This window comes from Eurytemora carolleeae, unplaced genomic scaffold, assembly GCF_000591075.1.
Source record: "Eurytemora carolleeae unplaced genomic scaffold, Eaff_2.0 scaffold202, whole genome shotgun sequence".
Classification (NCBI taxonomy): Eukaryota; Metazoa; Arthropoda; class Copepoda; order Calanoida; family Temoridae; genus Eurytemora; species Eurytemora carolleeae.
The window spans coordinates 320,374-334,110 of NW_019396233.1; the positions used below are offsets into that span (position 1 = coordinate 320,374).

Sequence of the window (13,737 nt, forward strand, 5' to 3'; positions counted from 1 at the left end):
CTTACTGTATACAAAAGACAATATATAGCAGTCCTCCCTGCATTTAAACTATGTTTGCTTGATGTATGCATGTATTTGGCCTGAAATACAGGCCTATTATTAGGTTTTCAATACTGAATATATATTGCAACAAATACAGTTCAAAGTAGATAGATAGATAGATAAATATATAGATAGATAGATAGATATTTAGATATATATATATATATATATATATATATATATAGATAGATAGATATATAGACATATAGATAGAGAGAAAGATAAATATGTAAATATAATAGATAGATAGATATAGATATACATATATATATATATATAGATAGATAAATAAATATATAGATATATAGATAGATAGAAAGATATATAGATAGATAGATAGATTACACGATCCTCTTTAAAGAGACATCAATTTATGAACATGAGTTTTTGTTTACGAAACATGAATAACAGATTGATATTTAATCTGGGTTTTTGGCTTGTATTTCGGCCTGAATACACGGGGAGGTAAAAACCTGGCATCTTTACAGGTTGGAACAAGAAAAACTGTCTATATATATTCTTGGTTGTTGATATTATTATGACAAATTAGAACTATATGATAACTATGGTTGCTTGGTAATTTTAGGAACCGTTATTTATGTAAAGACTAAAATAAATTTTTCGTTTTTAAATCCGTCCCTAAATTCTGATAAACTCATAATTTCAATAAACTTATTTTTTGATAAACTCGTAATTTGGACCAACTCGTTATAATTGATAAACTCATAGTTTGGATAAACTCGTTGTATTGATAAACTTGTTGTTTTAACAAATCCTGAATTTGAATAAACTCGTAATTTTGATAAACCTGTGATTTTAAAACCTGTGATTTTAAAACCTATAATTTTGATAAACCTGTAATTTTGATAAACCTGTAATTTTGATAAACCTGTAATTTTGATAAAAAACTTTTGATTGATGGCTCACTCAAGCTCACATACACACCCTTAAACACTAGGACATATGTACAGGGTTACCTACAAAGGATGAGACTGCGAAGGGAATTTATTCAATATGTAGGATAAGTTATCTATATATGAAGTAGTAATCTCTGTTTGTTTATGTGTATGTCCGATCATAACTGAGGAACCCCTTAACCGATTTGCCTCAAATTTTGATTGGGGAACTCGGTAGAACGACGGGAACGTTCGAAGCTAGATTTTAAAATTCTTAGTTGAGTATTGAAAAATTATGTTCCAAGCAAAGCTGGGTTCCCAAGCTACTACAAAACTTAATATCTTTGACATGAAAACAACTTCAATCTTCACTGGTTTCAGTGTTTGTGGGTAACCCTGTATATATATTATATATTTATTCCTAGACTTGAAACGCCCAAAAAGAATCAAACAAAACGCCCAACCACAGAATTAACCGATTTCCATCAAATTTGCCAAAAAAGATTTCTTTTATCTTTATTGTATGTAAGACATTGACCTTTAAAATAAATTGGAATTGAAAGACGACATTTCAAGCAGGTTCAAATTCGCATAAAAAATATTTAAATTTATCATTTATCGTTCATTAAACAGTGGTACAAATTCGTATATAAAGATTTATTTAAATTTATCATTTAATTTCAAAACAGTAAATACTCGGTAGTCTTTAAAATAAATTGGAATTGAAAGACGACATCAAATGATGTAGTAGATACAAATTCAAAAAAATAAAAGCGTCCGAAAGTGTTCAATTCACAATGTTTTCAAGTCACCATTTTTTCACCGTTCTCCAATCAAACCAATTTTTAGAGGATTTTTCTGTTTGAATTGGGACATTTTCAAAAATTATAATTTTTGTATTTTTCAGTCAACATTTTTTATTTCGACAAGACATAAGTTTATAAACCCTCCTTGCGCAAACTCTAGTATGCCGCGTCCATTAGCGCCTGATCAGGGTTCAGCCATGTGTTTGTTGTCTGTTCTGTACCAGTAGAAAAAGTATAGCGGTAACCTCTATCTTTCTATCTATCTCATTATCCAATCAGAGTAATGGAAATATTGTACTTTGTCAAAAAAAAGGCCCAATCGGTTCAGCCGTTAAGACATTTGTTGGGTACGGCCAGACAAACAAAGTATAAATAGAGAACAGATATGTACTTCACGGGCAGCCGTAGTACATTTGAATTTCCGAGCCGGGTCAACCTTTCCTGTCCCAGTTTGTACTGTACCTAGCTCTATGGACAGGACTATCTGGTGCAACAAGGTTGACGCGGTCAGACTTTATGCCTCACATAGGTTGAATTTACTTTTACTAAAGGGGCAGAGGTGCGTGGTACTTACATATCCAGATAGTGCTGTTCTTATCTGAGGCCCAGCCAAGTCTAAGTCCCTTGACCCCTGGTGGAAGGACGTCCTCTAGTGATAGGGCCTCCTCTAAGGTCACATAGGGACCTGAGGGGGTGTCACACAATCTAGCAAAAAGGAAGGATACATTGAAAATGTTACACCATGAGAGATAAACATGGTTTTTATATCTAGAAATTAGTTTCTGGTTCAAAACTTATAGAGAAACAAAAAAAAACATTTTAAAGAAAAGGAAAATCATTAAAATTGATTTTAAATTTTCTAACACGATTGTTCTTGTTTTGGCTTTTTGCTTTCTTTAACAAAAGTTTAAACGCGTTCAGAAAAAAAAATTAACAAATAAGATTTATATGGCTTTTGTCTGTGGCATTCAGAAATTTATCATTTTAATTTTCTTGAAATTAAAAGTCCTTAACTATCTTGATATATCAATAATCCTTTAACAATCACATTAAGCTGAGCCTAAGGTTAGTGGTAGTTAGTTACTTATATTGCATAGTTAATTTATGTAAATTAGACCAATTATAAACCTACCCAAACAAATCCTCCCTAACCATCCAGTAATCAGCATCCAAAACCTGAATAAAAACATTAAACTAGCTAAAATCAAAATTATGCATTAAATTTTTTTCTCCCCTTTTTTAAATTATTAACAATATAGAAGAAAATTCTCACAAGAAAAAGATGTGTGAGTAACTTTTTTTATCCGTTTGTTAACCATTATTTTTTACCCAACAACTTAGCAGGACTTTCTATTAGTTAAAGCATCTCATGCATATAAGCAAACATTTCTCCTTAGTAAAGGGCCAGTTGATGTCCCACACCCAAATAGAAGTACAGATACACTGGCAGCAGTGGTACATTTGAATGTCCGAGCTGGGTCAACCTTTCCAGTCCCAGTTTGCCCAGACATTGGGTAAATAAAGCAGACACTTAACAGGACTAGCCCATGACTAGCTGGTGCAACAAGGTTGTTCTTTTGAAATCAGTTGCCTGCTACCCTCAGAAGAGAACGGAACTCTCTTATAGCAGCTCTGGATTTACAGGTTGGTGGAGCGCTGCATTTAGCTGTGCATCTTATATTCTACAGGGGAAGTCAGAAATGTACATAAATACATAAGTACATAAATCAAGACTTCATCTTCAGCCTGGAGTAACTGAAAGAAGGAGTCTAATTCCTGATAGGTACACAATAGGGGTGATCAATATTGGAATTAAGCCAACCGCAATAAAAAAAATTTCAAAATCATCCATAGGGTTGCGATTTGACAATTTAATATCTTAGAATTCACCGTAAGGCCATGAATTTTTTTTATTTTCATGTTATTCATCATGTTCTTTTAAAAAAATGAGAATGGAAAAATGGTTTTCGAGTCTAAATTCAGTATGAAATTTCCAAGAAAATGATGTATCATATCTACTTTTTAAAAAAAATTTTGTTTGGCCTTACTTCTCAACCCTATGGACAATTTTAAAATTAATTTTTATTTCAATATTTTTTTTAAAGTAAAAACGCAGCAACCTCCAGTAGGCGGTTGGCTGATCTAAAAAGTCAAAAATCAATCACCCTTAGTATACAAGCCATGCACAACAATACTGTTTTTTTACTTGACCAGCTGTGAGGACTGGAATGCTTTGAAAGATTCCTCTCAATGGGGTTTTAGGGCTTACAACTCCCCATTTTGATAAGGGGTGCAGTTATGGGTTTCGTTAATGCCCTTTAACTTGTAAAGATCATAATAGAACAAACACAGGGAGCAATCCCCTATACCCTTCTCCCTACAAACCTCCTTATCTCTCTCCTACCTTCTCCACAACTCAATGTCAAAAGAACTATTTGGAGAGCCTTAAAGTGTATAACAAGAAACAAGAAGCAAAAAGAAAAAAGAAAATTTAACAGAAAAAAGTGGAAGGGAAATCTCTTGATATTAGAGATAAGGGCTTGGAAGATGTTCCCCACCCACCTGGGAGGGGGGAGGGGGGGAATTGGTGTTTTTGATAAGTCAGATGCGTAAACAATTTAGTACAGAGTTCCGAAAAAAAAGAAAGCAAGACCTTCTCAGCTAGTTCAATGCAGAGTTTAGAAAAATAGTTCTTTCTTGTAAAGTGGCGAACTACAAGGACATCCAAAAAAATTCTTTTCTTTCTATTTTCAAGATTAGCCTAAAAATGATTGAAAGATGTACAAACAAGAAGAAAATGAAGAACAAGATATATAGAAATCTCAAAATATTTCCATTTGATATCATTTAAATATTTAAAAATTCAATTAAAATAATTATTAAAGTTAAAAAATTTTCTTTTGAAATTCAGAAAAAAGAGGGGAATAATTGTAACCAGCTTTGCTAAAGAAACTGTAAGCATAATTTCAAGGAACCCTGCTTGCAAAAAGGACAATGCCTGATTCACAACAGTTCCCTTTAAAGATTTGTCGGATCAAGAATGAATTATTTATCAATGTTTTCAATTTTTCAAATATGCGGTACTGTTGTGAATCAGGTATTACCAAATTTGCATATAGGTTTGTCTGAAACTCTGCTTACAGACCCTTTCCTATTGATGAATACTGTCTTCTTACCTCATCAGGAAGCAGAAAAAGCTCATCAGGAAAATCCCCATTATCATCTTGAATGTGTTCTTCATATACTTCTTTCAAAACTGGGATGGACTTGAATAAAGATGAATATTGATTCTCAAATATAATTGCCTTTTCCTCTTCTTCTCTTGTGTCAATTAGTTCATTGTCTAAATTGATGTTTTGTTTGATTCTTTTCTTTTCAAACCAAGCAACTTCCTTTGAATGTTCAGTTTGTTCATTATCATTAATACTCTCTTCATGATCTTCAGATTCTTTTCCATCTTTAGAGTATTCCAATATGTCATTTAAATTATCTAAATAGTGTGTAGAATCATTTGACTGATAGCTTGGTACCTTCCCCTGCATGGCTGATTGACTGTTCTTCAGATTTACTGTAGAAAAAGTACCTCTTTCTTGACACTTCCATGTATTCAGTTGTTCAAGTAGATTTTCCATATGAGGACACTCTTCTGCAGACTCATTGATGTTCATTAGATTTGAAACCTTTCGCTGTCTTGATACCTTCCTGCTATAAGTAGTGCTAGAAGGTTCTTTGAAAAGAGAATCTCTAAATACAGAGTCTCTATAAAGTGAATCCTCTTTCAAATAAAAGTTGTCCAAACTAAGATTTTTGTTTTTGCTCTCATTTAGAGATTTTCTGCGGGTCTTATCTGCATCTATAGAATAAGCCTTGTTGTCAACCATGAAAGAGCGCTTCCTTACTTTCGAAAAAATTCTTTCACCTAGATATGTTGGAGGCTTATTGATTGTAATATAGGCATTATCAGGTTCTGTTTCTAGTTTGATCGGCGTTTCTTCAATAAAAACTGCTTCTGTTATGCTATAAGTTAGGTTTGGTAATTCTAAAATTGCAGGCGTAAAAGCGCTGGCATGAGGTGCTCTGTTAACTTGTTGGATTGAATTAGCAGGAACAGTGTCATTAGAGCTGCTAGTGTTAGACTTAGGAGAAGCATTGGGTAAAGTAAAGGGTAGACTAATTCCGTTAAACACATATTCCTGGGAAGTTTTGTATCCAGAATCTAATGGACTCATATCTTCAAAGCCACTATCATTTTGACCAGAGTCTTCATTCATCATCATGATATACTTTCCATCTACTACTGAGTTTCGCCTAGTTGACTGTGCACTATCAGATGGGTCCTTTCTATCCAGAAGATCTGCTAGGGAGTAGCGCCTGTTTGGGTCACGTCTCTTAACCTCAATATTCAGACAATTAACTTTAGCGGAACATGAAGAATATTGAAAGCTTTTTGGCAAGGATGTTATTAGCGTTTTAGAACTATTTCGATGAATATCAGGCATAAATGTTTTAATGTTGTTATTAGTTTTGCCACTTATGCGTTGAGGCACCGGGATAGGCATAAGGACTTTGTTGGTCCGTCTGGGGCTAGTCAAATTATGCATTGCAGGAGTTTTGTCCGCGTAAGGAGGTTTATGTTTTAGGAATCTATGACCAAACGTTATATTTTCTGAGTCAAATTGAATTGAAGAGTCCAGGATGTGGAGATGGTTCATGTTGTTTTCATGATTGACTGGAAAGCAAGAGTGGGACAATTCTTCATTCTTTTTATCTTCAACAGCATCCTAAAAATATCATTAACTAATTTTTTATTTTTAATTACCTAAAGTGCAATAAAACAAGACAAATTCTTAAGTAATTGCATGAATAGATCAAAATATACAGCTCTACAAAATTGAACCTTTACCATCAACTGGGCTGTTAACACAATTTTAAACAGCTATAATCTCTAATTAAAGATTACAAATGATTTTCAATTGCGGGTTCTCTGTAAAAGTGACTTACGAAATTACCACAAAAATCTCTTGAAATGTTTGTGAAAAAAAAACATAAATGGCATCAAAATTGTTAATTTATTGATTATTAATTATAAAAAAATTTTCAACTTTATATCAGAGCAGAGTCCTTTAAGCTGTGGGTGCGTGCTAAAACATGATAGTGTTAAAACTTACTTATTTTGCTTTGTTCTGTCTTTTCAAGACTCAGTCTATTCATATTGAAATCTAAGCTGCTTGTGAGTTCACAATTATACTTCTTGCACAAACATCTTCAACTGTTTTAGTGCAAAAGGGAGGAGTGGGAGGAGCCGAGGTGGGTAGGGAGGGACACTCAAAATACAATAAAATAATTCATTATTCACTGCAAATTAAAATTTTCTAATTTTAAGGTTTAAACCTTTGATCGGTATATCGCTTTGCTTGAGCTTAACTAAACTAAATAGTTTGTGTAAAAACTTCATAAATCAGGGAAAGGTTTTCATTTTTGGCACCATTGAGGTATTAATGCACATTCAAGGTCTAGCTGTCAACCACGGGCAGCCGTAGTACATTTGAATTTCCTAGCCGTGTCAACCTTTCCGGTCCCAGTTTGTACTGTACCTAGCTCTATGGACAGGACTAGTCGGTGCAACAAGGTTGACGCGGTCAGACTTTATGCTTCATATAGGCTGAATTTACTTTTAATAAAGGGGCATATTTGCATGCAACGGGAAGAGGCAGTCAGCAATAGATTAAGATACAATAGATTGTTGATATTTTAGACATTTTGAATTTTAAACTACGAATTCTGCTATATGAAATAGTTACATTTTATGTAAGGTTTAAATGGTTTTTTAATATTAAAAAGTTTGAGTTTAAAGCAAGTAATCGGTTCATTAGGTTCATTTTAATTACATAAAAATATTTATAAAACACTGAGATTCTTCAAGGTCCATATAGATATAAATCAATGACTAGATGTAATTCTAGATCTACATAATTATAAATCAAGGAAAAGAGTTCTTAAGGATCTATTTAATTGTAAATCAATAAAGTGATTTTCTTCTAGATCTGTATATTTATAAATCAATGTTGGATGTACTTCTAGATTCATATATTTATAAATCCATGTTGGATGTACTTCTAGATCTATATATTTATAAATCAATGTTGGATGTACTTCTAGATCTATATATTTATAAATCAAAGTTGGATGTACTTCTAGATCTATATATTTATAAATCAATGGTAGAAGAACTTCTAGATTCATATATTTATAAATCAATGTTGGATGTACTTCTAGATCTATAAATTTATAAATCAATGGTAGAAGAACTTCTAGAAACATATATTTATAAATCAATGTTGAATTAACTTCTAGATTCATATATTTATAAATTAATGTTGGATGGACTTCTAGATTCATATATTTATAAATCAATGTTGGATGAACTTCTAGATTCATATATTTATAAATCAATGTTGGATGTTCTTCTAGATCTATATATTTATAAATCAATGTTGGATGTAATTCTGGATCTATATATTTATAAATCAAAGTTGGATGTACTTCTAGATCTATATATTTATAAATCAATGGTAGAAGAACTTCTAGATTCATATATTTATAAATCAATGTTGGATGTTCTTCTAGATCTGTATATTTATAAATCAATGTTGGATGTACTTCTAGAAACATATATTTATAACTCAATGTTGAATTAACTTCTAGATTCATATATTTATAAATCAATGTTGAATTAACTTCTAAATTCATATATTTATAAATTAATGTTGGATGGACTTCTAGATTCATATATTTATAAATCAATGTTGGATGTACTTCTAGATCTGTAAATTTACAAATCAATGGTAGAAGAACTTCTAGAAACATATATTTACAAATCAATGTTGGATGTACTTCTAGATTCATATATTTATAAATCAATGTTGGATTGAACTTCTAGATTCATATATTTAAATATCAATGGTAAATGAAACTCTAAATCAATATATTTATAAATCAATGTCGGCCATCCAGAATCAATCAATTGATTATTTAGAAACAGATCCTACATGAGAAATATTTTAATATCATTGTGTGGGATTCAGGGTGTGGTTTCTCAAGATGGAATCGGTGGAGGTCTTTATTGTATCTGTAATAACAGGGATACACATTTTCCTTAAAAATCACTCACTACCACTTTCCCCACTTCTCTTTCAAGTCCAATTCCCCCCCCCCCCCCCCCCCCCCTTTTTTCTCCCCCACCCCCCCCCCCCCCCCCCTCCTCCCCAAGTTAAGACAGTTATGGGAGGGGGGTTATTAATTTATTTTACTTAAATGTCCCAAAAGAAGTTAAGTAACTTAACGTCTCTTTGGGAAATTAATGGGAAGCAATTGGTGAAGGGCGGTAAAATTAATTAATTAAAAAGTAGAAGGAAAACTTTAGATATCGTAAAATTAAATTATTTTCATTAATTTTCATAATTTTTATGATTTTTGATGAGTTTTTGATGAATTTAAAAAAAAATTTCCTTATCTTTTCGAATTAAAAGTTGCAATTAATTTTGGATGAATTTACAAATATTTTTCTTATTTTATTTATACCTCACCTCTTCTTCAAATTTTACAGATTCCAGGATATCCGCTAAATTCTGAGAAAAACTAAGAAACAACATATCTAAATTTTCCAAAAAAGTAAATATCTTCAAAGCATTTAAATAAAATAAAGTTTTCTTAAAATGTAATTGAAAAAAAAATATTTTCAATTTATTTTTATTTTTTGGCAAAAGGTTGTCAATAGATTAGTAAATAAAAAAAGGAAAAAAATCCGGACGATTCCCTTTCTGTTAGAAAGTTAAGACTGCTAAAAAATGTATGTATGATTCTCAGTTTTGAATATAAATTAAAACACATGTTTAAAAACAAACCAAAATGGCAAAAACTAAAATTTTATGATAGATATAATCATCTCCCTGATTCGTCGCTCATCAGAGTTGATCTCCATCTTGGCGATCACGTTGATCTCCTCCAGCGCTAGATCCAACATCTTCAAATCTTAAAGGAACAGCCTTAGAAATTGTGAATTGTGAACATTAACTTTATTTCATCAAAAGTATGAACCACTTACTGAACGTTTCCTTACTGAACGTTTCCTTACAGGACGTTTCATTACTGAACGTTTTCTTACTGAACGTTTCCTCACAAAATAATTCTTTAATGAACGTTTCCTCAAAAAATGTTTCTTTACTGAACATTTCCTCACAAAATGTTTCTAAACTGAACGTTTCCTCACAAAATGTTTCTTTATTGAACGTTCTCTCACAAAATGTTTCTTACTGAACGTTTTCTCACACAATGCTTTATTACTGAAAGTTTCCTCACAAAATGTTTCTTTACTGAACGTTTCCGCACAAAATGTATCTTTACTGAACGTTTCATCACAAAATGTTTCCTACAAAAAAAGTTTTCTGTCACAAAACGTTTCTTACAAAACTTTTCCTTACAAAAGGTTTCCATACTGAATGAGTCCTCACAAAACGTTTTCTGCCACAAAACGTTTCCTTACAAAACAATTCCCTACAGAACGGTCCTTTATAAAACGTTTCCTTACAAAACGTTTCCTTACTGAACGTTTCATTACAAAACGTTTCCTTACTGAATGTATCCTTAGAGAATCTTTCCTAGACAAAACTTTTTCTGCAAGCAAAAAAAAATATTTATTTAGATTTTAATGTAATTTATTAATACGCACTGTAGTTTAAGTGCCAAATAAAATGTATTGTGTATTGTGTAATGTGTAATGTGTACCTTATTTTTCTCTAAATTCTTTCTTGTCCCTTTATCTTTCCCACTCTTTAACACTTTTTTTGTTATTTTAAATCACCAAATTCACATTTTATTAACATGTACAACACAACTGATAACTGTTCACTATCCTAGACGTTGTACATATGTAAAGATATATTGTACAGATATATAATTACTTTACGTCACTGTACAGTACTTTGCTGTACTGCTGTATTAAAACTACTGATCTAAAAAGTATAATTTTGTACTTTACAGAGATCCTAGTTCATACACAGTCAACAGACAACTGAAGATCTTCTCGATCTTTATCCCCAACCTCCCACTACGCGCTCCAAGCGCCTATCAGTGAAGTATGGTCCTGTTTACAAAATAGCTCTCCGCTTAGTACTACTGAGCACAAAATTACAAATATTGAAGTACGTCTTGAAAACTTAAAACACATGATAGTGGCATGGACAATATCCTGTATACGCCCTTGGAGGATTGAAGAGGAGAATTTGCCTCAAACTCAATGTTTTTTAATATTTCAAACTTTGTCTGCTTGTTTAAGCAACCAGAGCTGAAAACTTTAGAATGAGATATCCTTAATCCTGATCGCTTAATCTGAGTATCCAACGTACACACTTTTGATTTTATTCTTAATCCTCTTTTTGGATATCCCTACATGTATAAAAGTTACGTTTGATAACAATTACAGACACATGCTATATCGATTGGACTAATATCCGATTGAATTAAAGTCAACTGTTCACAAGCCGGCTTTTAGAGCATTTAAGCAAATATAAAATTAATCATGTTCATATGAACTTACTAAAAAAATATTTTTTAGGACCATCATCATTTTAAACGTTAGTCTTAACAAACAATTAATCCAAAACTTGCATTTATTTAATCGATGTTTATCCATCATTCTAAAGTTTTCAGCTCTGTTGGTTTGAACTTTGATATTTCAAATTTTGAAAAGTACTGAGAAAAGTACTTTAGTTTGAAATATAATAAGTATACAACAAGTTGAATAGATATAAAGCTTTAGAAAATAGATTCTTTATAATTTTTTTTTGAAAATCTCTAACTGACCAGTTTGACCTTTAATTTTGCATGAAATGTTTTTCTGTTGAAGTTAACTACTTTCTAACTGAATAGTATAAATACAGAAATAGACTTTCAGAAAAACTGACAAATCTATTTTTTTATTTGAAGGACGTATGTCTAGACTTGATAAAAATTCTATGACATTTATGTACAAACAACTTATTGGCATTTTCTCTAAATGTCACAAAAAAATTTTTTTTTCTGATATTCATATTTACGTTGTTTTTCAATATCAATCTCTATTCCCAAATCCAAATATCATTCTTCATTCCCAAAATCAATCATCAATATTAAACTTTATTCCAAATATCCAAATATTAATCTTTATTTCAAATATCAAACTTTATTCCCGATATCAAACTTAATTCCTAATACCTAATATATTCCCAATATCGAACTTGATTACCAAAATCAAACCTAATTCCTAAAATCAAACTTGTTCTCGATATCTAATATATTCTCAATATTTAATCTCTTCTTAATATCTAATCTATTTTCAAAAACTAATATATTCCCAAAATCTAATCTATTCTCAATATCTACTATATTCCCAATATTTAATGTATTCACATTATCTAATCTATTCTCAATATCTTATCTATTTAAATATAAATAATATATTCTCAATATCTAATCTCTTTTCAATATCTAATCTCTTCTCAATATCGAATCTATTTACAATGTTTAATCTATTCTCAATATCTACTATATTCCCAATATTTGATATATGCACATTATCTAATCTATTCTCAATATCTTTTCTATTTAAATATATATAATATATTCCCAATATCTAGTCTATTCTCAATATCTAATCTATTCTTAATATCTAATCTATTCCCAATATACAATCTATTCCCAATATCCAATCTATTCTCAATATCTAATCTATTCTCAATAACTAATCTATTCACAATATCTAATCTATTCCCAATATCTAATCTATTCCCAATATAAAATTTATTCCCAATATGTAATCTATTCCCAATATCTAATCTATTTCCAATATCTTATCTATTTACAATATCTAATATATTCCCAATATCTTATCTATTCCCAATTTCTAATATATTCACAATATCTAATCTATTCCCAATTTTAATATTTTTCCAGGAGAAAAACAGTTCTAAAATGATTAAAGATTTTATTCATGAGAAAGACCCAAATTTTTACATTTAATTGCATATTTCATTAAAGCACTCAACTAAATTAACCTCCTCATTTAAAAATTACCCGAATTGCGCCTCATAGAAAATTACGTACAATACATGGATAAACTTTTGTTTAAAAGATCATATTTTCAGAAAGAGAATATTTGGTATTTTCACAATATTGCGGACAGTAAAGGCCAACATTTGAATGTCCACGTCACACTACAAACTAGATTGAAGAACAAGGTCAATATTTGCAACATTGCTGGAACAGCTTTGAAACCCTGGACCTCCTCTAGTTTTCACATTTGCAAAAACATGAGAAAAGCAAATAGTTGCATAATAGAAATTAGAAACATTTTTCTTCTTTAATAATAAAAATTAGATTGAAAGCATATTGGTTTTCAATGTAACATAATTTACATAAGTTTAGCGTGGTCTGTCTCTTATAAAAGTATTCAGAATAAGGTTGAATAATAATAGGGCATACATAAAACCTGGATCAGTGTATTCACCAGTTCTCAGCGGGAGCTTGGAAAGGTAAGGAGGAAGAAAAAATCATCAAAGGTTGGTACTTTTGGTTGATAAAGATTAAATTAGTGCGATGTGTAAGAGAAACTTTTGATTTGAAGGAAATAATTCTTTTGACTTTCCATTGGGCGACAAACCTTTCCATGGTTGAACTATAGAAACTTTAGAGATTTAGCAAATGATTTAACTAAAAGTAAAATAATATTCCGACCTTAGATAGTTTTTTATTGTAACACTAAATTTTTAGTCTTGATATTACTTTTTAAAAAGTTCAATTGCAAATTTTTGAATATATTTATAACAATATCTGTATAACACTATATTTATAACAATAGCATTAATAACAATATATTTATATCAATAGCATTTATAACGATATATTTATAACAATATAGCATTATTGATTTCAACTTTCAACTTTACTATTTGTTTAAA

The 13,737-nt window shown here is 30.8% G+C and overlaps 1 protein-coding gene across 1 annotated transcript; it reads right to left on the reverse strand.

Annotated features, from left to right (window-relative positions):
• Positions 1-2,279: 2,279 nt before the first annotated feature.
• On the reverse strand, positions 2,280-10,800 carry LOC111698840 (uncharacterized). Its single transcript, XM_023469292.1, has 6 exons — positions 10,529-10,800; positions 9,694-9,775; positions 9,331-9,382; positions 4,921-6,525; positions 2,877-2,920; positions 2,280-2,449 (listed from the first exon to the last, which is right to left on the reverse strand). The coding sequence occupies exons 2-6, from the start codon at positions 9,765-9,767 to the stop codon at positions 2,290-2,292; spliced, it is 1,935 nt and encodes a 644-aa protein (XP_023325060.1). The 5' UTR covers positions 9,768-9,775; positions 10,529-10,800; the 3' UTR covers positions 2,280-2,289.
• Positions 10,801-13,737: the final 2,937 nt, after the last annotated feature.

Coding starts and splice junctions, on each gene's coding strand:
- LOC111698840 (XM_023469292.1), bottom strand. CDS start 9,767: ATGTTGGATCTAGCGCTGGAGGAGATCAACGTGATCGCCAAGATGGAG. Junction 9,383..9,693: donor TCTGATGAGCGACGAATCAG/GGAGATGATTAT, acceptor GTTGTTTCTTAG/TTTTTCTCAGAATTTAGCGG. Junction 2,450..2,876: donor GTTAGGGAGGATTTGTTTGG/GTAGGTTTATAA, acceptor CCTTTTTGCTAG/ATTGTGTGACACCCCCTCAG.